Source organism: Mytilus edulis, chromosome 10 (assembly GCF_963676685.1).
Source record: "Mytilus edulis chromosome 10, xbMytEdul2.2, whole genome shotgun sequence".
Lineage (NCBI taxonomy): Eukaryota > Metazoa > Mollusca > Bivalvia > Mytilida > Mytilidae > Mytilus > Mytilus edulis.
In genome coordinates, this window is record NC_092353.1 from 62,595,529 (window position 1) to 62,623,387 (window position 27,859).

Consider the following 27,859-nt stretch of genomic DNA (forward strand, 5'->3'; position numbering starts at 1 on the left):
TGGCAAATGTTGTTTTTGAAACCATCCTTTCAGTTTCAAAAAGAGCTCCCCGCATTGATTTTGTCACTGGTCAGTATCCCACATTATTCATAAAAAAATTAAAACGGGATCGCAGGTCCTTGGGAGGGCAAATCATAACAATAATTTCGAGACCATCACAATCGTGTCCTCGGTAATGGAAGAACTTTGTGTCAGTTGGTAGAAACAAAGTTGCTCTTTTTGAATTCTTTGTGTCAGAATTGAGTAAACAATCCTATAGATTTACACTTGAAGGAATTGATTTATTTGTATCACATGGAAGTATGTGCCACAAAATTTCTGTTGAAAATGAAATAGTGACAAGTGTAAAATGCACTGAGCTTTTAAGCAAACAGGAAAAAGCCGACACAAAATTTGGGGAAAATGTTTGTAGAGCACTGCCTGAATTTCACGCTTTTAATGGTTGTGATTCAGTTAGTGCTTTGTCCGGTAAAGGAAAAAGAAAAGCATTCGGCGTTTTGACACGTTCTGTGGAGTTTTCAGAAGGTCTATCCCGTCTTGGTGAAACTTTTGAAGAGATAGGCGAAGAACTGTCAAAAACACTCGAGAGGTTTTTGTGTGCTATATATGGCTACAAGAATAATAACATCAATGAATTAAGATTCAGAATTTTTTGCGATGCAAAAAACATTCATTGTCATTTATTGCTCCCAACAAAAGATGCAATGTTAAAGCACATCAAACGAGCCAACTTTCAGGCAAAGATTTGGAAATCTGCTCTTCAAAACAACACGGTTCCATCGCCAAATAACCATGGTTGGATTGTTAAGAACGATTTTATCAGCATCCATTGGCTAGACCAACCGCCAGCGTTAGATGCTATATTGATACTGATAAGCTGTTCATGAAAAACTGGTTGTGCCACCAAAAGATGTTCATGTGTTCGAAAAGGTTTATCCTGTACAGAAGGCTGCAAATGTACGAATGCTTGTAGCAACAAGAATAATCAAATCGTTGATATGGCTGACGATGACGACGAAGATGATGGTGATGATAATTCGGTAGATGGCGTTGACGAAATTGAAGATGATTGATTATTCTATGGATTGACCTTCTTCATGACCTTAAAATGTGGTGATTCTGTTGTTAAAAGAACTTTAATATAGATCTTGAAACCCTGACAGTTCTTTTATTATTTTAGTACTATGTGTGTTTTTTAATGACTGTGATGTACATTGCTTATGTTTGTGTTTGTCATTGATTCCATGTTTTTTTCCCTATCTTACCTTTGAATTTTGTTCAACTGCCTTTAGTTTCTTGATGCTCTATGTTTCAATGTAAAAAATATACCTTTTTTATCAAGAAAACTAGTATGTATGCTTTGTTTCATTCAAAATTATGGATTTTAGATATAACCCTCCCCCTATTTTCTTGGTCCTATACGATTTAAAAATTAAGTAAAAATTACAATTACTTGGTTATTTTATCTTTTTTTAACCCCTTTTGGACACTTTTTCAAAAGTCTAACACCTCTTAAAATATTCTTCAGACATTACTCTTTAGATTTATGCAAAAAAATTGCGATACCCTGGGGTGTAACACAGAACTGAAATTTTACCTTACCAGCTGATGGACTAACAGGGTAAACTTATAAGTAGAAAAGTGAATCACATATTTTGTTCACATATAAAAGTAAAAGATTATTAAAAAGAATATGAAATGAATGAGACAACAGTGCACAATATATATTTTATTATAACCTATTAGGTTCGTATGGCTTCACACAGTGGTAGGTGATCTTTGGTACAATCAGTAGGAATTAAGTCCTCTGTAGTTGTCTTATTGGTGTGAACCACAGCAAAACCACAACCATGGTTATTAGTGTGTGTAGTTGAAAGGTGTCTAAACTGGCTCCGATCAATAGACTGACCATTGTGGTTCCAAATCCATTTGTGGTGTACATAATGTGCATCGGTCCAAACTCTGGTATCTGTTAAATCAATTAAATGCAGTCATATTACAGCAATGCATTTATATATGATATATGACTACATCGTATACTGGAATGTCGACCTATTGTAATAATTATTGGTTTCATGGCTAGTTAGAATAGAATAACGCTTGATATCAAAGCGAGTTTCTCAATTTCAATGTAATAATAAACGAGCATTTTTAAATCAGTTTATGTCAAGCGATATCCAATTCTCACCTGTGGAATATGTTTCTCTTATGGTCAGCACTCTCATTTTGTTAAATAAAATATTCCACGAATTGTAGATCTAGTCTTTTGCACACATCAGTGTGACATCATATGTCCGGTTCTGGCGTTAAACTTTAACATAAGACATTTTAAAACTTTTTCGTACACTTCAAAAAGTAATAAATCTTTGTCAAAAAGAAGATTTCTATGTGAAAAGTGTGATTGATTGTAAATTATTAATAAAATCACATGTGTCCGTTGCCATGGACGAAATGTACATCCATGACCTAACGAATAGCCAATGAAAATGTCGTAACATCGTCACACAATGCTGGATAAGCCATTCAAATTAACGCAGTTTTCGTATCACTTTTTCGTATCACACTCCGTGCAGTGTGATATGAGATGCATCTGTTCATGTAAAAAATAAATATAAGGCCCCAACCGTGAGCGGATTACTTTGATAATAACCACATTTCAGATGAACGTACGAGAATAGTCAGAAATATATAATTGATACTGTTTATATATTTTTTCTTCTTTCAACTGTCAGATGCATCAAACTTTGGATTAATACAAAATACTAGAATTTCGTCGATTTATATGTATTCATTAGAATATGAATTCATGAATGTCGATCAGACAAGGATAGCAAATAATATGATACCTTCTACTGGCTAAAACTTTCCGGATATATGTGGATAGATGCAAGCTTCAGTGTACCTTACATAATAACCTTTAAATCAATAACAGGATGACGTTCCTCGAGATATTGATCTGATTTTAAGATGTTATATGTAAGTCAGTTTTATATTCTCATTTATGTTTGCATTAAATGATTATTGGTCATATATGAAAATCATATAGCGTTCAATGACGTCATTTTGACATTTTCCTGTTATTTGTGTATTGAATTGGATACAGTACAAGTTTCGTATTCATTTATTGATCAAATTTGAAATGTTCATTTCAAGCATTATAGAAACATATATAGTAAGGAACCAGTAATTTCTCATATATATAAAAAAAAAAAAAAAAGGAATTGTAGTATGATTGCCAATGAGACAGCAATCCACCACAGTTCGAATAAAGAGAATGTAAGCAAGTATGGGCAACAAGAAGAAAAACCCATACAAATAATCGGCTATAGAATGCCCCGACTTGAAAGATATCAAACAAAAATCAATTGACAAAACGCGTTTAATTAGTTTTTGTACAAAATATTTCTCAGATAATCGTTAGTTTTTGAATTTAAATAAAAATTAATTACAGCCTCTATTGAATTACAACTTGCAGATTTAGATCTTTAGAGAACTTTCAATAAAATTGTAATCCCGGTATCTATGATGAGTTTATTTTCAGTAATAATATGCATTGTACTCGCCTGTGTAATGGCCATGACTATGGGGAACTAGTGATGCAAATATATGTTGCATGTCGTGAAATGATGAGAAGTCTACCAGTCTTCCACAATGAGATGCACAGAATTGCTGAAATGTAAATAAGCACTCAATTGATATGGTATTCTCTGGGAAAAAGTTAGCTTATAAATTTTAGAACATGTAAATCCAAATTTTTGGTTGATTCAACAACTTTTTGTTACTTAACTTTGAGAACAAGCTCTTCATGCTGACTTTGTCCTTTATTAATATGAGACTGACTTCATATATGAACCTTTTTACGAAGAAAGAAATGAACTTCACTTTCTGCTACTTAGATAATGTTCTTTCACTAATGATTCAACATTTGGTGACTATGATGAACGTATATATCTCATCGAACTTGAGATAATGGATACGACATATACGTGTAAGTTTGCCTCATATCTGGACTTACATCTAGAAATCGACAATGTGGGTCGGATGAAACCAAAACTTTACGACAAAAGAGATGATTTCAGCTTTCCCTATTATGAACGTTCCATTTCTATGTATCAACATTCCAGCAGCGCCTGTGTACGGAGTTACATATCTTCCATTTGAAAAGATATTCCAGGGCTTTTATTTCCCATCAAGATTTCCTTGATAGAGGGTTGCTGCTTGCAAGGAGGCTATGAACCAAGAGTTCCAAGTGGTGACGTTGAATTCATTCCTTAATAAATTTTATTAATGCCATCACGAGTTGGTTGATCGTAATGTAAGTAAGTAAGTAAGTAAGTAAGTATATCATTTATTATAGTGACATGTCTAGTATATATAATATTACATAATAAGAATACAATAGTTAAATAAATTTACACCCGGCCCGTTGGACCTATAAGTCACTTTAAACCTAATGTTCAAATTTGCATTACGCAATGTGATTGTTACTTATAAAGAAGTTCCTTTCTTTTACAGAAAAATAAATATAAATATTTAGCAGTTTGTCTTTGATGAAGTGTCATTAAATTAGCAAATGTTCTATTATCAATAAAATGTCTATCAAGGTTCACTGATTCAAATAATAATTGTCTTAAATTATGGTAAGCTTTACAGTACAACAAGAAATGTTTTTCATCTTCAACAGATCCGTCATCGCAGAGAGTGCAAAATCGTTCATCAGGAGCCTCATTTTTAAATCGTCCAGTTTCAATGCGTAAGGGTAGAATACCACAGCGAAATTGTGCCATAACTGATCGTTCTTGTTTCTTAATGTTCATTTTGACGTAAAGTTCAGTCTCGTACTTCTGTTTAATAGTAATGTAAGTCCTTAATTTGGGTAGAGAAGTGATTTTACCAGTCCAATCGTTTTCACAGTATTCCATAATCTTTGTTTTAAAAATTTCAATGTTGCATAAATTTACATATTCATAGCAACTGTCCATGTCCACTTTGTGAAAAATTTCCTTCATCTGAGAGCTCCACTGGCCCGATTTATTATAGTTCCAAAGAAAAAGCTCTTTCGTTAGTCTATCATTGTCCATTTTAACAAGCCGATTCCATCTTCTAACCATAGAAATCCACCGTCTTAAAGTTGGCTGTAACCATCCTAGTTCACTGTTTAGAGAAACTACTGGTGCAAATCTGTGTAATCCCAAAAAATATCTAATAGCACGGTTTTGTACAGATTCAATGGAGTGGTATGTTTTATATCCCCAAACACCTGCGCAATAATCAATGACTGGTACAACACACGACTCGAAAAGGGTTTCAAATGTTTTAAATGCAACGTCCTTAAAATTGTGAATCTTTGATATCATCCCTCCTAGTGCCCGTCCTTCAGCTTTACCTAATGTTTCGGTGGCAATACTAAAATCCATTTTATCATTGAAAATAATGCCAAGATATTTGTAGTGACTTACATATTGCAAACTGTTTGGTCCAATCTTGAAATTAAAGTTGCTTCGTGGGACACGCTGTTTTCTAAAATGCATGACATTTGATTTTGAACAGTTATTAATAACACTAAGTCTCCATCGTTGGCACCAACTGTATAACACATCTAAGCAACGTTGCATATCATTTTCGTTCTCTGTTAGAATAACAATGTCGTCAGCATATAATAGAAGACTGATTTTCTCATTATCAAAAGGTATTCCAGTTTCTAGATCTTTTATTTCAGTAGCTAAATCGTTGACAAATAAAGCGAACAATGTAGGCGATAAATTATCCCCTTGGCGTACCCCGTTTGAACACTGGAACCAATTTGTACGATGATCATTTACGCAGACACATGATTCTGTGTCAAAAGGATTTAAAATCTACAATTTTAAAGCCCGTTATCCATTGGGTACAAACTCGAAGATTTTAATTTGGGCAGGTAGTGGTTCACTGTTGGGTATTTAACATTTGTGTTGATTAGTTTGATTGCAACCTCGCTTTGGTCTTTTCGAAATACGTCGGCAAGATTGCAGCAGACGAAAATTGGACGAGAAAATAATCTTCTTAAAAAAGTTGAAATAACACCTGAAATAGGTTTGATAAAGGGCTATAAGTTTATTTTGATATACGATAAAGACGGATTGATATCGATTTAATCCCGATGTCTTGAAATTTTAGTTAAAAACGACATTTAAAAACATACAAAAATTTAATGTGCAAATGAATGTCAAATTTAAGTAAACGGTCACAGCCAAAAATAAATCAAACCAAGATTGTGTTAGACATTATATTTTTATGCAATTTGAAAATGTGAAGGAATTTATAACTGTTATTGCCGTACTTTAGTGATATAAAGGGTTTTCAAATCAACCAAATATTTTCACAATGAAATTTTGAAATAGCTTATTGTCAGCATATAAATTGATGCAGTCGATAACTTAGTTCATCTAAATACAGGACAAAAATGAGCAAAAAGTTGAGTGTTTCGACTCTATTTATTGACAAACTTGTAATGACAAACTTCCGGTTAACGGTGGGCATAAAAACCGGAACCGGCTTTGATAAACTCGTATGTTTCGGATTTGCACAAATGGCAAAACAATCATTTTAGTAAGTAGTAATTGATTCTTAGTTTATATATCCTGAGAATAACACGAAAGAGCAAACTATAGGCATATAATCGGAGAGAGATTTGTGAAATACGTATGTTTTTGGATATTCACTTTTAATATTTTATATATATATATAAAGTAAAGCACATGTATTTATTTGAATGAAGATAACACATACACTTTAAGTTTCAGATCATGTATAGGAGGTCCGGCAGAAAAAGGGTGCCGACAAGCAGGGCAAATAATGGAGGCGCAGCGGCTGCTGCAAAGAAGTCGAAACAGCAACAGGAAGAGGCGACTGCTAATATTGCAGATAGATTACCTAGGAATTTACCTAGAACAAGTGAAACACCACCTGTACAGCTCGGCTCAAACACAGTGACAACTAATGTACTACCACACAGTCCAATAATGATCCCAGCAACACTGCCAGCAGAAACAATTTACCCTGCTCCAGGTAATACAACATTACACCAACCCCTAATTAACACAGGTTATGCCTTACCCATTGAAACGGTTAAGGCGTCAGATGACATAGCGCGAAACGTATCGCAAAATGTCAAACAAAAAGTAATAAATGGGGAATATGTAGATATGGGCAGTTTGTTAAATAATTCACAAAACATAACAGGAGTGAATCAAACACTTACATTTAATCAGGGACAGATTATATTACAACCTAAGCAACAGGATACAAGAATTAACACAATAGGTATATGGACGGATGCCTTTTTTAATATATATCAGTATTTATTGTACTATACATACATCTCAGTTCCAAGAACTGTTGAAGTATATGCAAACTGTCAGGTTAGGGGCTAAACGCTATGCAGGTTTAGGATGGAAATTGTATGATGAACAGTTTAGACTACGTAGATCACAGGAGCCTGCTGGATCCTGGTCTGTCATAGACACTGAGCTATGGTTATTGTATATGCAACCAGCAGGTCCAATTAATGGGCCAGAGTTCAATATTGCACAAAAACCAACAAACAATTTTCTTAAATGCTATGCATATAATTATAATGGGACGTGCACCCAACAATATTGCACATACAAACATGCTTGTTTAAAATGCAGTGGGGTACATCCGGTTATATATTGCACTAATAGCAAAGTGACTAGCTCTAATAATCCTCAGTCACCTGGGATTGTTCAGAGATTCAGATCAGCCCGGCCTCAAGCACCACAAAAAACAGCATCTAATTTTCAACCCTTTGCACCTAGGCAAATGCAAAATAACACAAGATTCCGTTCTCCTGGAGCATTTATGGGACAAAGGCAAAACCCCAGTCAAAATTAAATCTTTAAGAGAATTACTGTCAAATTATGAAAACAAAACTGATGCAGCAATGTTATTATTGGGATTTATAGAGGGGTTTAGATTAAACTATACTGGTCCAAGGATCTCGAGTTTTGCAAGCAATCTCATTTCGGCAGAAGTTCACAAAACTGAAACGAATTTAAAATTACAAAAAGAAGTGCATCTTGGTAGAATGTTGGGCCCCTTTTCAAAAATACCAATTTCAACTTTAAGAATATCTCCTATTGGGGTAGTTTCAAAAAATGACGGTGGATGGCGTCTTATAACTCACTTGTCATATCCTCTAAACTGGAGTGTGAATGATTTCATTGATCCAGAAATTTGTAAAGTAAAGTATTCTTCTTTTGATAAAGTGGTTGGGATGATCTCTGAATTAGGAAATAACGTGCTTTGCGCAAAAATGGACATTAGTCAGGCCTTCAGAATTTTATTGGTTCACCCAGCTGATTTTGACCTTCTGGGAATTTTCTTTGATGGGAAATATTATATTAATAAATGTCTGCCTGAAGGCTGTTCTATATCATGTGCCCTCTTTGAAAAATTTGCCACTTTTTTGCATAAAACAGTTGCATTGAAAGCTGGCATTGAGACTTTAGACCACTATTTGGATGACTTTTTCTTTGCTGGTGAAAGTTCAACGGATAATTGTACCATTTTGATGGACACTTTTAATGAAGTATGTAGGCAACTAGGTGTTCCACTAGCAGAGAATAAAACAGTAGGTCCTACCACATGTATCACATTTTTAGGCCTTGAAATTGACACAGTACTTATGTTGGTTAGAATCCCCCCTGAAAAACTGGATAAACTTAAATTTATGCTTGATCAGGTCTTGTCGAAAAAGAAAATGGCACTGAAGGAACTTGAATCAATTACTGGTTTAATGGCATTTTGTTCAAGGGCTATTATATCAGCCCGTGCTTTTATTCGTCGTTTTTACGATTTGATAGCTTCAGTTAAGAATGGAAAGCCTTATTATACTGTCAGATTGAATTCAGAGGTCAAAGCAGATGCTAGAGTTTGGCTAAATTTTCTAGATCAATTCAATGGTCAGTGTTATTTTCCTGATAGATTTTGGTCGACTAATGAAAGTCTGGAATTATTCACTGATAGTGCAGGTAATGTTTTATTAGGTTGTGGAGCTTATTTTCAAGGTCACTGGGTACAATACCAGTGGCCAAGTAGTTGGGCTGATACTAGCATTTTATTGGATATAACATGTTTGGAGCTTATTCCCATCGTGCTGTCGTTCATGATATGGGGTCGTTCATTTAGAAATAAAAAGATTCTGTTGAGAATAGATAATCAGGCATTAGTAAGCATTGTGAACAAAAGAACATCAAAATCAAAGAGAGTTATGATATTGATAAGACAACTAGTTTTTCTCACTATGAACAATAACATACAATTTAGGGCACAACATATTGAGGGTGAGCATAATGCAATCGCAGATGCTCTTTCTCGATTTCAGGAACAACGTTTTATGGACTTGGTCCCGAATGCAGACAGTTCTCCAGCAGCAATCCCACAAGAATTCCTGTCGATGATTTCAGAACTGAAATGAATCATTTACTTATAAATTCATTAGCACCCAGTACACAGAAAGCATATTTGCATAGCATGGACATATTTGTTAAATTCAGAGAAAATCATGGTTTTTCTGATGTCTGGCCTATTCCGCTTGATGACTTGACATCATTCATTGTTTATATGTTTAGAAAGAAATTGTCCCACTCAACAGTATCTGGCTATATTTCAGGCTTAAGTTACTTTAATAAAATCAACAATTTAGAAGACAATACACAGAAATTTGTTGTCAGAAAATTGATTGAAGGAATAAAAAGGTTGGGGGGCCCAAATCAAAAGGACACTAGATTACCCATAACGAGAGATATATTGGAAAAATTATTGAGGTCACTGGCGGTGATTTGCAAAAACGGGTATGAGACAAAACTGTTTATGGCTTCATTTTCGCTAGCCTTTCATGGTTTTATGAGAGTAGGTGAAATAACAGTTGATTGTAAAAATAAGCAGATGCATACTGTAAAATTTGAAAATATAAAGCTTTGTGATGCAAGATTAGAGGTTTTATTGACGTCATCTAAAACTGATCAGTTTGGTTCTGGAACAACAATCGTTATTTCTAAGCAGAAAAACAAAAATGTATGTCCAGTACAAATAATGGCTAATTTTATTAAAGTTCGCCCACCTTATCTGGGACCTTTATTTTGTCATTTTGATGGATCCCCCCTTACAAGATACCAGTTTTCAGCATTATTAAAAAGGTCTCTGTCAGTAATTGGTATAGAAAACAATGGATTTAAGTCCCATTCCTTTAGAATTGGCATGGCAACTACATGCGCATTAGAAGGTATTTCTGATGAACAAATTAAAGAAATGGGACGTTGGAAGTCACAGGCCTTTTTGCGTTACATTAGGATTTAAATGCCTGAACATCATATATGTACATTTATTTGTGTAAATATGTTTATATATTTGCTTATTTTGTAATATGTTTCTATATTTGCTTATTTTGTAATGCAGTCTTGAGCTGGCATTTAAATAATATTGTATTAGGTAAATAAATGGTATGTCCTGCATCAATATAAGCAAGTAATAATTGCTTTCTAAGAATTGCAGGACATGCTACAGTTTGGATCGTTGGATCCTCGATTATTAAGCATGCCTTTGGGGAAGCCAGAGGAAGACCGGGAGGGGTTAACTTGGGGCTGCAGAGGATGGGAGTAAATATTTGGTGGCAAGGAAAATGTGGAGGTAAAGTGCTGGACATGAAACAACAAATAAGAACCATGTTAAAATATGAAGATCCACCAACTATATTAGTTTTACATATTGGAGGCAATGATATAGGGGAAAAAAGTTCAAAAACTCTTTGTGAACTAATAAGGAAACAGTTCAGTTGGATGCGTCAACTGATGTTGGACACAGTTTTTGTCTGGTCTCAAATTATTCCGAGATCAAGTTGGCGTTACTCTGACAATATTAATGCCATGGAAAAATGTAGAATGAGGGTTAATACCTCTATAGCATCATTTTTAACCAAAACAGATGGTTGTTACCTCCGTTACCCTGATATAAAGGCTAATGAATTATTCTTAATGAAAGATGGAGTGCATTTGACGTCTTTGGGAAATAACATTTTTTTGAATACCCTCCAGGGAGGATTAGAAATGATCATCAGGAATCTTGGCATTAATTTAACCTTCCCCGACTGTAATTAGATACAACTGTTATGTTAACATTTTATATCTGACGTTTCAAGTAAGTTACTAGGAAGTAACTTGAAAGTTAATATATTAAATTGTATTTGGCACAGCTTTGCGCAGCTACACCCCCTCTTTTCAGTGGCGGTTGTCCAATCAGATCAAGTTGTTACCCTGATCTTATCGGACAATTTGGCACATTTCGCTGCGCTGGATTTAACATTCATATATTCAGTGAACAGTAATGATAGCCTCTGATTACCAGGGCTCATCAGTCAACTTCTCGTACCAGACATATTACTTAAATATATTTATATTAGTGGTCTGCCATAATTTGCGGTAGCCACATTATAATTTACATATATATTAAATACAGACATTGATAAATATATTTCAGAGCAAGATTGCCAATTTAAATACATATTATATATCATATATGTTATATTTTATTCAAGATAAAGCTGTGGCCAAATACTGCCAAAACCTTATTATCTATTTGTTATGTTTTGGGCCTCGAGGATAAAAGGATTTAAAATCTACAATTTTAAAGCCCGTTATCCATTGGGTACAAACTCGAAGATTTTAATTTGGGCAGGTAGTGGTTCACTGTTGGGTATTTAACATTTGTGTTGATTAGTTTGATTGCAACCTCGCTTTGGTCTTTTCGAAATACGTCGGCAAGATTGCAGCAGACGAAAATTGGACGAGAAAATAATCTTCTTAAAAAACCCACCACCCTCCCAATGTAAATTAATTTTGTGTTACATGTGTATTTGTTCTGAATGAAAGTAAGAAACCAGATACTGCTTTTAAGTTTATATTTCAGCTTATTTCTGCTAATGGTACTGAGATGGGAGAGTAGGAGACAACTAGTGAACACAATGTAGATGTAAAAGTGGACATTGGCAGAGCACATTTGGCACATTTCGCTGCGCTGGATTTAACATTCATATATTCAGTGAACAGTAATGATAGCCTCTGATTACCAGGGCTCATCAGTCAACTTCTCGTACCAGACATATTACTTAAATATATTTATATTAGTGGTCTGCCATAATTTGCGGTAGCCACATTATAATTTACATATATATTAAATACAGACATTGATAAATATATTTCAGAGCAAGATTGCCAATTTAAATACATATTATATATCATATATGTTATATTTTATTCAAGATAAAGCTGTGGCCAAATACTGCCAAAACCTTATTATCTATTTGTTATGTTTTGGGCCTCGAGGATAATGTATAAGCTAGAAATAGCATTATACATGTTTCCGTCAATACCGTTTAATTGCAGTTTGTATTGTAATAAATCCCTATCTACATAATCAAATGCTTTTTGCAGGTCCACAAAGGTAGCAAATGTTGATTTCCTATCCTGAATAAGGCAATTCAAAGAAAACACATGATCCTCACATGACCTATCTCTTCTGAAACCATTTTGTTCATCAACAATTAATCCGTTGTCTTCTAAAAAATTTTGCACTCGGTTATTTAAAGTAGAACTGTAACATTTCGCAATTACCGAGAGTAAACTAATCCCTCTGTAATTCAGTGGAATTCTCGTGTCAATAGCAGAACCTTTCGGAATTGGTCGAATTAGTGCTTTCCTCCATAACGACGGAACTTTTAATGGAATATCTTTTTCGCAGTTGACAACAGATATGTTCTAATTGTCGTGACTACAATCCCATTACTGTTTCCTCGAATGTGACGTATCGAAAGAGGGACGAAAGATACCAAAGGGACAGTCAAACTCATAAATCTAAAACAAACTGACAACTCCATGGCTAAAAATGAAAAAGACAAACAGAAAAACAATAGTACACACGACACAACATAGAAAACTAAAGAATAAACAACACGAACCCCACCAAAAACTAGGGGTGATCTCAGGTGCTCCGGAAGGGTAAGCAGATCCTGCTCCACATGTGGCACCCGTCGTGTTGCTTATGTGATTACAAATCCGGTAAATAGTCTAATTCGGTAGGTCATATTCCTGAAAGGGAAGGGGATTGTAGTTACGACGTAAGGAACATATCCGATATCATTTGTGAAACGGTTATTCCATAACGGTCAACCAACTCGTGATGGCGTCCGTAAAATTTACGAAGGGATGATTTCAACTTCACCATTTGGAACTCTTGGTTTAATAGCTTCCTTGTGAGCAGCAAACCTCTATCAAGAAAATCATGATAGGAAATGCAAGCACGGGAATATCGTATCAATTGGGAGATATATACCCCGCATGCAGGTGCTGCTGGAATGTTGCTAGACTTATCACCAGGTTTGTACTAATAATACGGCGAGTGCCACATGTGGAGCAGGATTTGCTCACTCTTCCGAAGCACCTAAGATCACCCCCAGTTTTTGGTGGGTTTCGTGTTGCTCATTCTTTAGTTTTCTATTTTGTGTATTGTGTACTGTTGTTTTTTGTCGGTTATGTTCTTTTAAAGCCATTGCGTTGTCAGTTTGTTTTCGACTTATGAGTTTCAATGTCCCTTTGTTATCTTACGCCTCTCTTTTTTTTAAATAAAACTATAGCAATTATAATATTAGTTTTAATCATTTCATAGATTACCTTTGATTCATACCAAGTCATTTTGTGTTGACCAATCATTACACATGTTGATGAAGATGTCGTATATCCGGTTGGACAGTGTCTGTGATTATGAACACATGGATCTTAGTAAGATATAGAAAATGCAGTTATTTTGTAAAACAAATTGTTAGAATCACTTCTTTTTTAGACGAAACGCGAGTCTGGCGTTCAAAATTTCAATCCTGGTATTCATGATGAGTTCATTTAAAAGAAGTTAAAAGGTACGGTCAAGAACAAAGTAAGGTTAACACGAAAAACATTAAATTTTAAAAAATAGAAACAACAGTTTCAAAATTCATCGAGATGACATTACACTCATTATAGATATCATGATTAAAAGTGTGTACGCATTACGCACGAATCGTCTATAAAACACTCAGTCAGTGACACAAAGGCGAAAACCTAAATTTGTTGTGTGTCCTTATCCGCTACACACTTATTTCCTATATATATTAGTATATGTATATTGTATGAATATCTTTACACTCCGTATGAACCTTATATTTATTATATTTACAAATATACGGAACATTCTTTATATGTCCAATCTGCTATTCACGTCACCGACAAAACAGTTTTAGTATAGTACTAATTGTGACAATAGATTGAAAAAGATACTGTTAGTAATTCCCTCTCAAATAACCAAGTAAGGAACTTTCTACGAAACATTAATGGTGCTTATTAAAACCCAGATATTTCGTTTGGATAATGATGAAACTGAAACTATTATAATAACAATTATAATTTAGGCATTTCTATAGAAACACTCAGGACAAAATCTAAAAGATGTATAATTCTACGGTAATATGAATATCTGAAATTCTTTATTAGGAACTTAGGCCACACCAATTTAATTTCTTGTTCTACGGATTTTTGGGGCGAGCGAGCGATTTGAACATTTAAATAAAAAAATATTTAATTTGCAAATTTTTGAGGCGAAGCTTGAAAAGTAGAGGCGAGCGATTATAATTTTTTTTTGTAAACATAAAATAGTAGGTTTTGACAATATTAAAGCTTGATTTATCACTTGTACTTTGACATTTCTTTAATTTCTGAAGTATTTTTTCCCTGTTCACCAAGAAATAATTAAATCTGGTCTATGTATGACATGTATGTGTGACTGACAATGAGACAATTCTCCATCCAAGTAATAATTAGTTTGGGGAGAACCCCTTAATGTTATAAATATCCCTTTTACATGTTTTATGAGGGATCAATATAAGTTATAATATATTTGTTTGTACAAAAGGGCTCATATTTTCTCAAAGAACTATATATCTATCTGGTATTAAATGGTCAAAACATGTCCAAGAATTTTGTAATATTTCTGGACTTTAACCATGTTAACACATTTACTTTAACAGTTTAATATTATTCAAAATAAGTGGACCACTCTTTTAGAAAAAGTTGTTTAAAATATGATGTAACTCTCCTCTTTTTGGGTACAAAATTCTAAGTTTTCAAAGGTTTTGTATAGAAGAACTATACAAATCCTTGGTATTTCTATTTTCTTTTCTACATCAGTAAAATGACCCCTTGTCCATGTTGTCTGAGGGAGGGTTGTTCTCAACCTGATATAAATAACAAACACAGGTCAAAGTACGGCCTTTTACGCAGGGCTTTGATACAGACCAAACAGCAGGCTATAAAGGACCCAAAATTATTAGCGTACACAATTCGAACAGGAAAACCAACGATCTAATTTATATATCATGTACATCCAAACGGGAAAAATTATACCAATGAACAACATTACCAAACGATAACTGCTGAACGACAGGCCCCTCAATCAATCAGGACAGGTGCATAAACATGCAGAGGCTATGGATAGTTTTGTTTCGCCAACATACAATATAATTGCAGTTGAAGGCAAATCCTTCAGAAGTTCTTTGTACTTTATTCTAACAACGCCATGTTTTGATAGGGAATATAAGTAAGGGGGAAAGTAACCAATTTTTGTTCTTAACCCCGGTATTTCCGCTGATATAGATTTATATCGGAGATACAAATCCTTGATCGGAGCACTCCCGCTTTGGATAAGTAGGTTTCATGCTGAAACAAATATTTTCACAGATATTTACAAAGTGTGCTGGGGTGCTTTTATGTTTAAAATCGTTATATACAGGTTAGACTGTGATTTTAAAAACAAATGTTGATATCTTTTTATAATGTTTACAAAAAAACGGTGCGGGAAATGGACATGATTACATTTCCGGATGCGGGAAGCGGGAATATAAAAAAAATAAAAAAATTCTGTTTTGAAATAAATAGGTGCGGGCGGGTCCGTCGAACAAGGAATCAAATTGGTGTGGCCTTACTTACATATTTTTGAACAATATTACAAAACTTTCCAAACTATCAGGTTGTACTGTAAAGTTGTATGGGTTTGGTTTTTTCCATTTCTACGGTTGACCTGTTTGTTATGTTATATTTTTGTCTTTGATAGGTTATGTTTTTTGCGGTTTTATCTTAATTAAGCGCAAAATAATTGAAAGGAATTGAATTAAACTTGAAATGAAGCTTCTTTAGATCAAGAGAAGTTATCTGGGGAAATATTGTTAATTATTTTTTTTCTGATTTGCATCTTTTACTGATAGGAATATTTATTTATGTTTTTATTTTTTTGGCAGTTAACATGCATTTCAACTCAATTAGTGGTTAACGATTTATAAGCTTGTGAAATATCTATGATATGACAAAATTTATTAAAGTTTATATATGTAAATCGAAATAAAAATGCAATACCACACAGAGCAGAATTTGGATATATGTTTTTCTTTTTCATTTCTGGAATATTTTACCAATAATGGACTTCGTTTATGTCTGTCATATTTGTTTTTCGTAAATTATTTTGTCAAAAATTATGCAATTATTTTTTTTTAATTGAATTGTTTCATATTTTTTATAGCCAACCATACGGTATGGGTTTATCTCATTGTTAAATGCCGTACGGTTGCCTATAATTGCTAACTTCCACTTCATTCGAACTTTGGTGGATAGTTGTCTTATTGGCAATCATACCACATCTCCTTATTTTTATATTAGTTTTGAGCAGGCAACATACCACTTTTCACTCTGTAAACAGCGAGTCTTTTGGAAGCACAAGATTTTTCATAATGTGTCAAATGTGTGGTTTTGAGCTTTTGTCAGACTTTTAAGTCGGTAGTCTGTAAAGAAATTAGGCCAAACTATTGTTAGAACTTCATAGAACATCCTTGGCAATGTGATAATGATAATTTAATCAAATATTAAGAGAGGTTTAAAGAATGTTCCCTCTTTAGTATACATCTGGTTATTTATTGACAAATATACTATGTCAATATGAAAGTTGTTTATGATGATTATCATACAATGAATGTTTTTTTATTGCAATAATATTAAATCGATTGCATGCAACGAAATATTGCGATTTCCAAGATAATACTACGTATTAAATATTGATGATGTCTTACTAGTAGGTTTATGTGTTGTCGTTGGGTGGTATTTGTCAAAATGGTCGTTACACAGGTCTGTTTTACAACATCCTCCTTTTAAAGCAAATCCATCTCGTCTTCCAAAGATATTTGCAGTACTTGCTTTGAACCTTGCACACAACTTGTAAAGGACGAAAGAAAAATAGGATAGTTTTACAGGTTGATAATGTATTATTCCAACTATATGCGTGTTTAATTCGAAAACAGAATTTTTGAAAACACAGGTTCACTATACATGTACTAATAAAATTAATGCATAATAAGAACATTGCAACTCTTCATTCATGCAAGGTTTAATCTTAGCTTCGACGTTGGCCAGGTGTCAAATTTTAGAATGACTATTTTAAATATTATCGACTTTTGACTCCGGATTACATGATTTTTCGACAGGTACCGACTCTGTTGAAGGACATCCTGATACTGCGCAAAATCCAAAAAAATAATTTTCCCCAAAACTGTACTATTTGTAAGCTTGATTTTACTTGTTTAAGTTGTTCTTACCTGACTAAATACCAGGATGTCTTAAAACAGAGTAGGTCGCCTGTCGATAAAAAATAAATTCCGGAGTCAAAAGTTGGAAATATGAAAAAAGTCTATTGATGTTTATGCATTTATATCGCTAAGTATGTGGCGAATTCTGGTTGTCAACCCACATTTAAGATTTTTTATGGCAGCATATAGGCTGATTTTGTGTTGCGAATTGTTAATCTAATATGCTGTAAACGTTCCAATAAAATCCATACCATTATGACCTTTACTATAATCATTAAAACTCCATCAAAGACATGAACAAAAAACGGGGGTAAAATTTTATGATTCAAGTTAGCTCTTTTATTTGTATTCTTGATCATTATTTCAAGATGTACTTAGTTAATAATTTCTTTCTACCTGTTCTTCAATACAGCCTACTCTATAAACTGGTTTCAGGTCAGCGCTCAGAGTCTCCAATGTAAAACATTCCTATTGGTATAAATGTGTAATAGTCAGATATTAAATCGTTAAAAGAAAATTAATGAGATGTTGAATAAAAAAAGGAAAAGTCATTGGTAATTAAAAAAGTTAAAAGACAAAAACATGCACCCCAAAGAAAATCAGTGAGAGGTCAATCAGTTGTTTTGAAAATTGACACCTGCAAACAATGGAAGATCGCTAGGGGTCACTTGAATATAATTTGTGTGCTCCGAATTTCATTCTCCAATCAAAAGTTGATACACGTGCTACTAAGACTGTAAATTGCGTCACTTATTCATGTTTGGATATCTTTTAATTTACGTGCCTGTGTGTGTATGTAGAAGACTATGTTATCGTCGTTTTTCAACGAAACTTTTCTCATTTCTTTGATATTTTTTTTATCACAATAAAATAAAATTGAAACTAATTGAATATAAAAGATGGAATATTTGTATTCCACATCTTTTTTTGAGAAACAATAAAATATCTTAAACTCGTGAAAGAGCTTAACACTTCGTCGACAATATTGAATTCAATATTATTCTCAAGTTAAACAAGAGGGACACGAAAGCTACCAAGGGGACAGTCAAACTCATAAATCTAATATAAACTGACAACGCCATGGCTAAAAATGATAAAGACAAACAAACAACAGCACACATGACACAACATAGAAAACTAAAGAATAAACAACTATGTAAAATTTGCGGATGATACCAAAGCATATTTAACCTCATAAGTCGAAAACGAAATGACAATGCAATGGCAAAACCGACTAACGACCAAAAGACAATTATAGTCTACGAAAACTAGAGCAACAAGAACTCCTCCAAAACTTGGGGGATCTCAGGTCCTCCGGAAGGGTAGGCATATTGATTAAATAAATCAATTTTACCCTACATGACTTATTTGTAAAGTAAAACACTACTTGCTAATGCTAACATATACTGATTAAACTTAGCAATATTCGAATCGTATTCCAGTATTACAGTTATAAGTTTTGAGTAGGTACATCGTTCTTAAAAATTAAGTTTGCTGATGAATATTAAACTACTATTATTAATATACAAAACAGACTGCTTAAATATGTTTTTTTTTCTCTAATTTGAATGGATAGAAGGACTTACCATTGTGAACAATATCAATACTGATTTCATATTTATCCTACCGTTTACATAACGTTATTGGTCTCTCTTTATAGTCAAAAATACATGTTGTATAATGTAATTGATGGTTAAGATTGTTCTTATCAAGAAAACCCTGTTTGGAAAGTTTAAAATTAACTTACATGTCCGGAATGGCAGACATTTGTAGAGTTACAGTCGTCGACATTATTAATATCATTGCAGGTGTAACAGTTAACTGCAAATAAAGGACAGCATAGGAATAGAGCTTCGATTACGAATTATTCAATCAACGTTCAAAATAGACGTTACTATGCATGTATACATCCTGAATAACTTCACAGAAACTCAGTAAGAAATGTAACCTAGTGTCTTGTTTCCATAGAAATGGGATACTTTTAAATATATTCAATTTAAAATCATCAATAAGAAAGGGCATTGTTGCGTTTTTTATTCATCCCGTGCTCCAAACAGGTTTAATTGACAAGAGCAGGTCTTGAAGGCATACAACTTTACTCAGTGCTTGGAGCACAAAACTCATGCTCGAAACATGAAATTCAGCAATTTGATTGGTTGATTTTCGAGTCTGAGTACGAAAATCATGCTCGAAAGTTTTATGACCGTGAGGTTTGATGTTTGTCAATTTCTGAAGAAATTCTTTTTTTTCAAATCTTGAAAGTTATGTGTTTTTTTAAATAATGCTGTTTTATAATCAATTAAACGCAAACTCAAATAAGCATAGTTAACATCACCACATAATAAGATAACTTTGCGATAAGGATGAGTGTCTTTGGAAATAAAACTATATTTTATTCTAGTATGATATCAATTTCTAACTGAAAAACAAAGATACTTTTACACTCAAAGTCATTGATGACCATCAATGTATACCATCCTATGAAATAATAACTATAAAAAAAAAAGTTCATTGATAACTTGTAGTTAGTTGTAGCAATAAAGGCAACAGTAGTATATCGCTGTTCAAAACTCGTAAATCTATGGACAAAAAACAAAATCGGAATAACAAACCTAAACTGAGGGAAACGCATTAAATACAAGAGGAGAACGACGACACAACAGAAACGGACTAAGCATTAGACAAAATCCGATGAGAATAACAAATATAACATCAAAACCAAATACATGAATTTGGGATAGAAAAGTACCGTGACACGTCCTATAGTAATGTGAATTCACACTAAAATATAAGAGAAAACAAACGACACAACGGAATCACTTTAAAAAAAGTCATGTATGAGTAAGATAATGGATGAATTATATGGACGTCAATATTATACTTCCAAGGTAAGATTAAGAGATTAAGGATTTTAAGTTAGGCTTAACGTACGTTAGACTCTTTTTTACAATTGCAAAGTAAATTAACCGTTCGATACGATAACGTACGTACAATAAATGACTAACGTATGCCAAACTACATATTAACACAAAGGGCAATTCTAAAACTAATCTCTATTGTATCAAATTCTCATTTGTTTTTCCAAGACAGATGTGACATTTGAAAGGTTACTTACAGCATTTTCCACACATACGTGGACAAATATTCGACGAAAGACCGTCTTTACTGCATATAAGGTTACTGCTGGATTTTAGTCTGTGACAGGCAACATCGTCTAGATTTTCGCAAGCATTTGGATCAGCAGTGGTATTTACGGACATATCTACAATAAAATGTGTTGTCCTAACTACAATTTTGTAAAATTGTAGTTGTCAACTTCTTAGCTTATTAATTATCACCGGGGACATTTTAACGCATTGAAAGGTCATTTTAGCAAGAACAATGACCGTTTTAGCCTCAAAGTATAGTATAGCCCATGTAAGCGTCAGTTTTATTTACCAATTTTTAAGGAAAAATGAAACTATCAATGCCGATTTTTTCGGCAGAAATTTCAATAGTATCTAGACAGCACAATATAAAAATATTATGTCCATAAAACTTCAACACTGAAAGTCTAAAAAGTTAATTCAAATGTTTTATTGTCAATGTACGTACCAATAAACGTACATAATGGGCTATTGACATATCTCATATTAAAAAACAATTAAAAAATTGTAATATGAACTATTCCTTTCTTTTTATCATGTCTAGATCGACGAGCGAATCATCCATTCTTTTCATTTTCATATAAATTATTGTTTGTAATTTGATTATACTAGTAGTATCAAGAAAACGAAATATGATGCGACTGTCATACAAGTGAGAGGTTTAGCGCTATAAAACCAGGTTCAATCCACCATTTTCAGGAAATGACTGTACGTTTGATGTGTTTTATCATTTGAATTTTCCATTTGATTAGGGACTTTCCGTTTTGGATTTTCCTCGGAGTTCAGTATTTTTGTGATTTTACTTTTTACATGCACAAACATTACTTTAAGGCTCTTGAAATATACTAAATAGATTCATTCTCAGACTTGAAGTTATTTAACGTACTTGATGGTGAAGGTGTTGGTGGTATTTCTTGAGATAAAATTACCAATGGTAGCTGGTTATTACAATTGTCAGTTGTGCAACATGCGCCGTTAACATCTACATTTCTTTTTCTGTTCTCTGGACCAAAATATTGCTGGCATTTCTGTGTAAGGTATTTTAATATACATTTTAAATGCAGTTGATATGATTCGAATTTTCTGATTATATTAGTGTAAAACAAACATCCTGCTCCATAAAGGTTTCTTTTTTAACATAATAATCAAGATAAAATGTCAAATTGAAGAAAAAAAAAGTTTACTAAATCATACACGCTTACTTCAAAAAGACAGTAAAATAAACTGAAGGCCCATACACACAGACGGTATTGCCATTTTTGTTTTTGAATGCAGTCTACATTTTTTAACATGAATGATTAAATCGACAATATTGTGCAAATTATGCTCAACGTCATCTTAACTAAAAAATTTAGTCGATATGTTAAGAAGAGAGCTCAATTGCATTACTAAATTGTTCGGGATAAACGTCATCTAATCTGTTTTTTCTTACCCTGCTTTCACAAAAGAAGAGGGTTCTTTATACTAGCTTTTTCTTTAGACGTATATATTATTGTTTAGGGGCCAGCTGAACCCAACATTTGGATGTTGTTTTTTTTTTGCTGTGTTGAAGACCTATTGGTGGCCTTTAGCTGTTGTATGCTCTTTTGTCGGGTATATGTCAATTCTTCCTTTCCATTCTCATTCTTATTATTGCGGGCTAAGGACTATGAAAATACAATCGATCACACAATCTACTAGAATCACCTGTCTACAACTGTTTCATATATTCAGTGTTAAAACAAATAAGAAATATATGAAAACACGTCAATGAGGCAGCAACCCAACCCAACGACATTATTTGTTTAACTTAAAAGATATCTATAAACTCTCTTGTCCGTATAAACAACCAAGAACACAAAACAATACTTACACTTTTTTCAGCACATCCCATTTTATAGACTTCTGAGAAATCATTAGTAAATGTTTGTGTAGTAAAACAATACTAGAAGAGAAAAGCTAAATTAAACAATATCTACAGCTAAACTATTAAGATTTGTACTTTAATATTTGGCAATCGTGCTGAAAGTTTGATAATTTTTTTAAATTCACACAAATATTAAAGGTGCAATAAAGACATTTTTGTTTGTTTACAACTGACAATTGCAGAACTCCAGACACATGTATGTTGAAACAGAACTTTGATCATTGTTCTTTTACGGATATCACCTATCTAACGTTTTATGTCTATTTATCATCAAAATATTTTCCTATGAACGTACCAAGTAAATGTTTGTTATTCAAGTAGTTTGTCTGTATTAGAGTCTAAGACTTTTGAACATTTGGCATTTGAAATGATATAACAGTTTTATAACTCGAATTTTGACCTCCTAAAAGGATACATACATGATCCATGGTTGGACAGGCAACAAGATGTGTACAGTTTGATGGGTCGTCAACTGCAGGACACTGGTAACATTTTACGGCTATGTAAAGCAATCATAACGTATAAGTTATTGTTCGAAAAATAAGAAGAATATTCATCAAGGAGGATGTTAGATATATGGTAGCACTACAACCATACATTGTTTACTGTTAATGCGCTATAATAAAATACAATGTAGTATTATTCTAGAAAATACATGTTTAGAAGATTTTTCGGAGGTAAATAGGGTTTTAATTTAGAAAACTTATATTTCATTTCATTTTAATTTGATTTATTAATTCTATTTTCAGTTGTAGATTTTACTTTTGCTGAAAGTAATGTGACTGTGTATTATGTTTTGTATTTCAATTATTCAAAGCATGCGCGGAACAATTAACAATATCAATGTGACACCATGAACAATGAAAAGATCACATCCAATACATCATAGAATGGAAATTATCATATACTATTACGAAAAACAAGCAGTGTCACAGTACTATTTATTATACAAGAGTTGAAAACAGAATAGAGCATACATAGTGATCGAGACATGAGCCTACTCAATAGAATAATTAAGAAAAGAACATCAACATATGAAACAATTGTCTAGACAAACAAGAACGAATGTGGAAAGAATGGAAAGTATCAATGTGACAGCAATCTAACAATACAATGAACGACAAACCAAATAGCATTTAGAGGAAAACATATTATGTGTTTTAAACAAATAAACATAAAGTACGGTACATGCACGAGGACATTCAATTTAATGTTCACTTGTTGATACTATAAAGTAAAGATGAACGTACTGAATCAAATGTGATTTGTGGTGAACTTTAAATCATTTCTTTGTCATTTAGAAGAGTTATGAACACCGTTTTGAATTGTTAGAAGTTAATGGATTATCTGTGTCACAGAGGACTATGGATATGTTCATGGTATCTCGTTGATCTTAATTCATTCATTTTATCACAGAAACTACGAAGTGACCTCATAATAAACATATTAACAGAAAAATGCCCACATACATACGTAGTATACAAGAGAGGATCGAAAGATACCAAAGGGACAGTCAAACTCATAAATCTGAAACAAACTGACAACGCCATGGCTAAAAATGAAAAAGACAAACAAAAACAGCACACATGACACAACATAGAAAACTAAAGAATAAACAACATGAACTCCCAAAATAACTAGGGGTCATACACGTGTAAGTGGAGACGTTACCAAATAACGTACACTATACATATCATACAATATAGCAGAAAAGTGGGTACATTATATATAATTATAGTAGAGAAACAGAAATATATATTTGAGTACAGAAGTTTGCGTACAGTACAGAAGTGATTACACAATATTCATACTTATCATAAAGTGACCGCATGGTAGTCGTTATTTTCAGAGAAGATCTACAAACATAAGATTCTGTAACTACTTACGGCATCTTCCGCAGAACCTTGTACAAACGGCAGACAGATCTGAGTCACTACATAAATCAGGTCGTTTAATGGCTAATAGTTCGCATGCTTTCGTATCTACATCTTCACAAACAGCTGCCAAGGATCCAAGAACGAAACTGGCTACAATGCGATAAGTGTATATTTTTTTATAACCACTCAGTCCTCAAACTTCAAATATATTTCGATAGTGTCTCCTCGGTAATGTTCACATCAAAAATATTCAAAATACAAAAATACAAACGTTGAAAAGATAATAAAACCAAAAAGAATCAACAGTTAAGCCAAACTCGGAGAAGTCATCAGAGCTTTGCATGATGTGGATACGTTCATAAGTCTTCTAAATAATTTCGGAATTTTTTAAACATCAAATTTTAATAATTAGCAAGCTATGATTAAATTATAGATTTAAGTGAACAAACATCACTGTGATATATAAAACGACAATCCCTGACTTGACCATGCACACTAGCATACGTTTAGCTGTTATTGAGTAAATAAACCTCTCTTTCGTATCAATCATCAACATAAGATCAATGGAATAAAAAAGAGAAGGAAGATGTCGAGTTGACATTCAAGAGAATCAAAACTCTAAAGATTACACAAAATACAACAAAGAAAACTATAGACTGATCAACACAAACCCAAACGAAAAATGAGGGTGATGTCAAAAGCTCCGGAGAGTAAGCAGATACTGTTTCACTAGCGGCAGATACAATCGATAAATGACACAACATCTTTAGCAAACAAAGATTAATCTTAACCTTAAGGGCATACGATACAGTTACAGTGAAGGTAATGACGTTGCTAACGTAAAATGTTTTTTTTTCGCGACGTCAAACTCTGACATATCGGGAAAAGATGCATTTTTCGACTGATTTTTATCATTCAAACTGATTTAATTTGAAAACGAGTGCATGGACCCCTATTTTTTAAAACAGCAATTTGTTTCATTTTGCAAGGAGGTTATGTGACCGAAATTTTATAAAACTGTAAATAGCGCAATTTTTTTAATTTTGATAAACATGCAGCAAAAAATGACGTTTTTTCCTCTATTCATGAACATTAAATTTTGACAAATATAGAGTTATTTCGGAATAAAAATTGCATAATTTTTAATGATACTTATAAAATGCAGAAATTACCGATTATTTAACAAAAACCATTTTGTGTTTATCTTTTAAAACAAAAAAGTTATGTCTTTCTTTCGAAAAAGAAAATACGGACACAAATCTGAATTTTAAGCAAATATACAAAATTTCGACCTTATTTTACTCAAAAAGTAGCACATGAAGGTATATTTTTTATTACATATTTGATTTAATCAGGTAAAAAATAGCCTATATGCAAATTTTCATCAACTTGTAAATACAGGTTAAAAACTGTATCGTATGCCCTTAATTGACACAGATTCTGTATCTGTGACATTATTATCACACCTATTAAGCAAATAATTAAGCACTTTATAGAAATGGTGCTAACATAAACCAGAAATGCTTGATAGAAGCAACCCTCTATAAATGCAGTTCATAAAATTATTGTACAATATGTGCACTAAATGATAAGGCAATTACATGTTCAAATTATTAATCTGCAAAACTAAACGATTTTACATATGAATCCATATTAACATACAGTTGAATTTATGCTTACCAAAAATTAAAACTTGATTTGCTTCAAACATTTTATGGCCTTTGATAGGGAATTATAAGCTTGTAGATTCTTATCTACATTATTTCTCTGTTAGAATTGGGTTAATATGTCTTTATCTTAATGATTTACTATTGTATCGTGTATACTTGTTCATATCTATATCAACTAAATTTAAAGCGAAAATATCATATAAGTCAGTTTGTTTACATGGTCAAAGTATGAACATAGGTCATTACTGATCAAAATAGATGGATGCCATTCGGAAAGTTTGCGGTTTTTTTTTCCAACTCATCTATGTATATTTATGTACATTCAGTCAACATTTCTCAAAAAGTTAAATTTTGGCTTAAGTAGAAAAAACACGTTCAGAATCTATTCGTCTGGTTTGTCCAATCCCATCCTCGACCGTTTTTTCGTCTATGTCTGATAATTTCTATCTTATTCAAAATAAGCATACATAATTTTAATTGAAATATATTATGTAGTTACTTCACATGTATCATCTTATTAATATATCTAAGTAGTGCCTCTCTAAATATTATAATATGACACCGTGCAATCTGACAATATTGCTGTGGAAATACATCTGTAATAGAGACCGTTTTCATTTTAACCACATCAAAATGTCGTAACGATAACTTCTTACTAAAAACTAAAATAGATTTGTGAAGTCAGAGGGCAAACCACAACAAGACTAACAACATCAACATTATATAGTAAAGTGTAAAACACACTTTTTTCTAAAAACAAAAAGGAAAATTCCTTTAAAAACAAAGCCATTAAGTAGTACATCGTCAGCCTTAAACAGTTCTATTTAGAATAATATTTACCATAAACATGCGACGAATATTTGGTTGTTTATAAAATTAGATGCATTTCATTTCAACATTTAGTTTATATAGTATAGCAATGGGTTTTTTTAAATTAAACGAGCAATTATCACCTCATCAAATAATTATGGCATTTTTGTTATTTTTCAGAGCCAGAAGATTCCTGGATTGCTTTATCTAATAATTGCCGGTCTCATGTTCTTATCGGTGTTCCTTGTGATTTTGTTACCAGAAACAAACAATAAAGCTCTTGAAGACACAATTGACTTTGATCCAAACAACTCTTTATCAAAGAAAATAAAAAATTGTTTTTTTTAAGTTTTTGTTCACCATGAGTCCAATTTCCAAAACCATCATCAATGAACCGTTTATAAAACAATGGTTTCTCTATGAATAGCTCTTAATATTTCGATGATTTATATCGAATGCATTTTTTTATAAGTATGTCAGGACCTATTGATAGTTGAATTTAATCTTTTTATCATAAAAATGGTTTTAGTTATTTAAAAGCTTATTGAATATGCATATATCAACTGAGACGATGTTGGTATTGACTAAAACGCTTGAATTTTTTTATTGCTTCAATTATCTTTTAAAACCGTAATCGTCGAAAACAATCATGTGTGACAAAACGATGTTTATAAAATATAATGATCGCACACCACTTAATACCGGAGTTGCTCGCAGACCACTTAATACCGGAGTTGATT

At 32.8% G+C, this 27,859-nt stretch overlaps 2 protein-coding genes across 6 annotated transcripts; one reads left to right on the forward strand and one right to left on the reverse strand.

Annotated features, from left to right (window-relative positions):
• Nucleotides 1-1,714: 1,714 nt before the first annotated feature.
• LOC139491672 (uncharacterized) lies at nt 1,715-26,400 on the reverse strand. 2 transcript variants are annotated; one of them, XM_071279477.1, is made up of 12 exons: nt 26,320-26,400; nt 24,649-24,789; nt 23,182-23,261; nt 22,709-22,780; nt 21,806-21,884; nt 20,826-20,972; nt 19,458-19,531; nt 18,107-18,178; nt 17,198-17,339; nt 13,725-13,828; nt 3,564-3,669; nt 1,715-1,969 (listed from the first exon to the last, which is right to left on the reverse strand). In XM_071279477.1, exons 1-12 carry the CDS (start codon nt 26,348-26,350, stop codon nt 1,743-1,745), a joined length of 1,275 nt encoding a protein of 424 aa, XP_071135578.1. In that variant the 5' UTR covers nt 26,351-26,400; the 3' UTR covers nt 1,715-1,742. The 2 variants fall into 2 exon arrangements, with proteins under 2 accessions (XP_071135578.1, XP_071135577.1); XM_071279476.1 differs by having other exon boundaries at nt 21,743-21,884.
• On the forward strand, nt 5,977-12,350 carry LOC139491671 (uncharacterized). 4 transcript variants are annotated; one of them, XM_071279474.1, is made up of 3 exons: nt 5,977-6,072; nt 6,777-7,047; nt 10,555-12,350. In XM_071279474.1, exons 2-3 carry the CDS (start codon nt 6,786-6,788, stop codon nt 11,154-11,156), a joined length of 864 nt encoding a protein of 287 aa, XP_071135575.1. In that variant the 5' UTR covers nt 5,977-6,072; nt 6,777-6,785; the 3' UTR covers nt 11,157-12,350. The 4 variants fall into 4 exon arrangements, with proteins under 4 accessions (XP_071135575.1, XP_071135576.1, XP_071135573.1 ...); XM_071279475.1 differs by having other exon boundaries at nt 5,983-6,072; nt 6,783-7,047; XM_071279472.1 differs by lacking the exon at nt 10,555-12,350 and having other exon boundaries at nt 5,985-6,072; nt 6,777-10,076.
• Nucleotides 26,401-27,859: the final 1,459 nt, after the last annotated feature.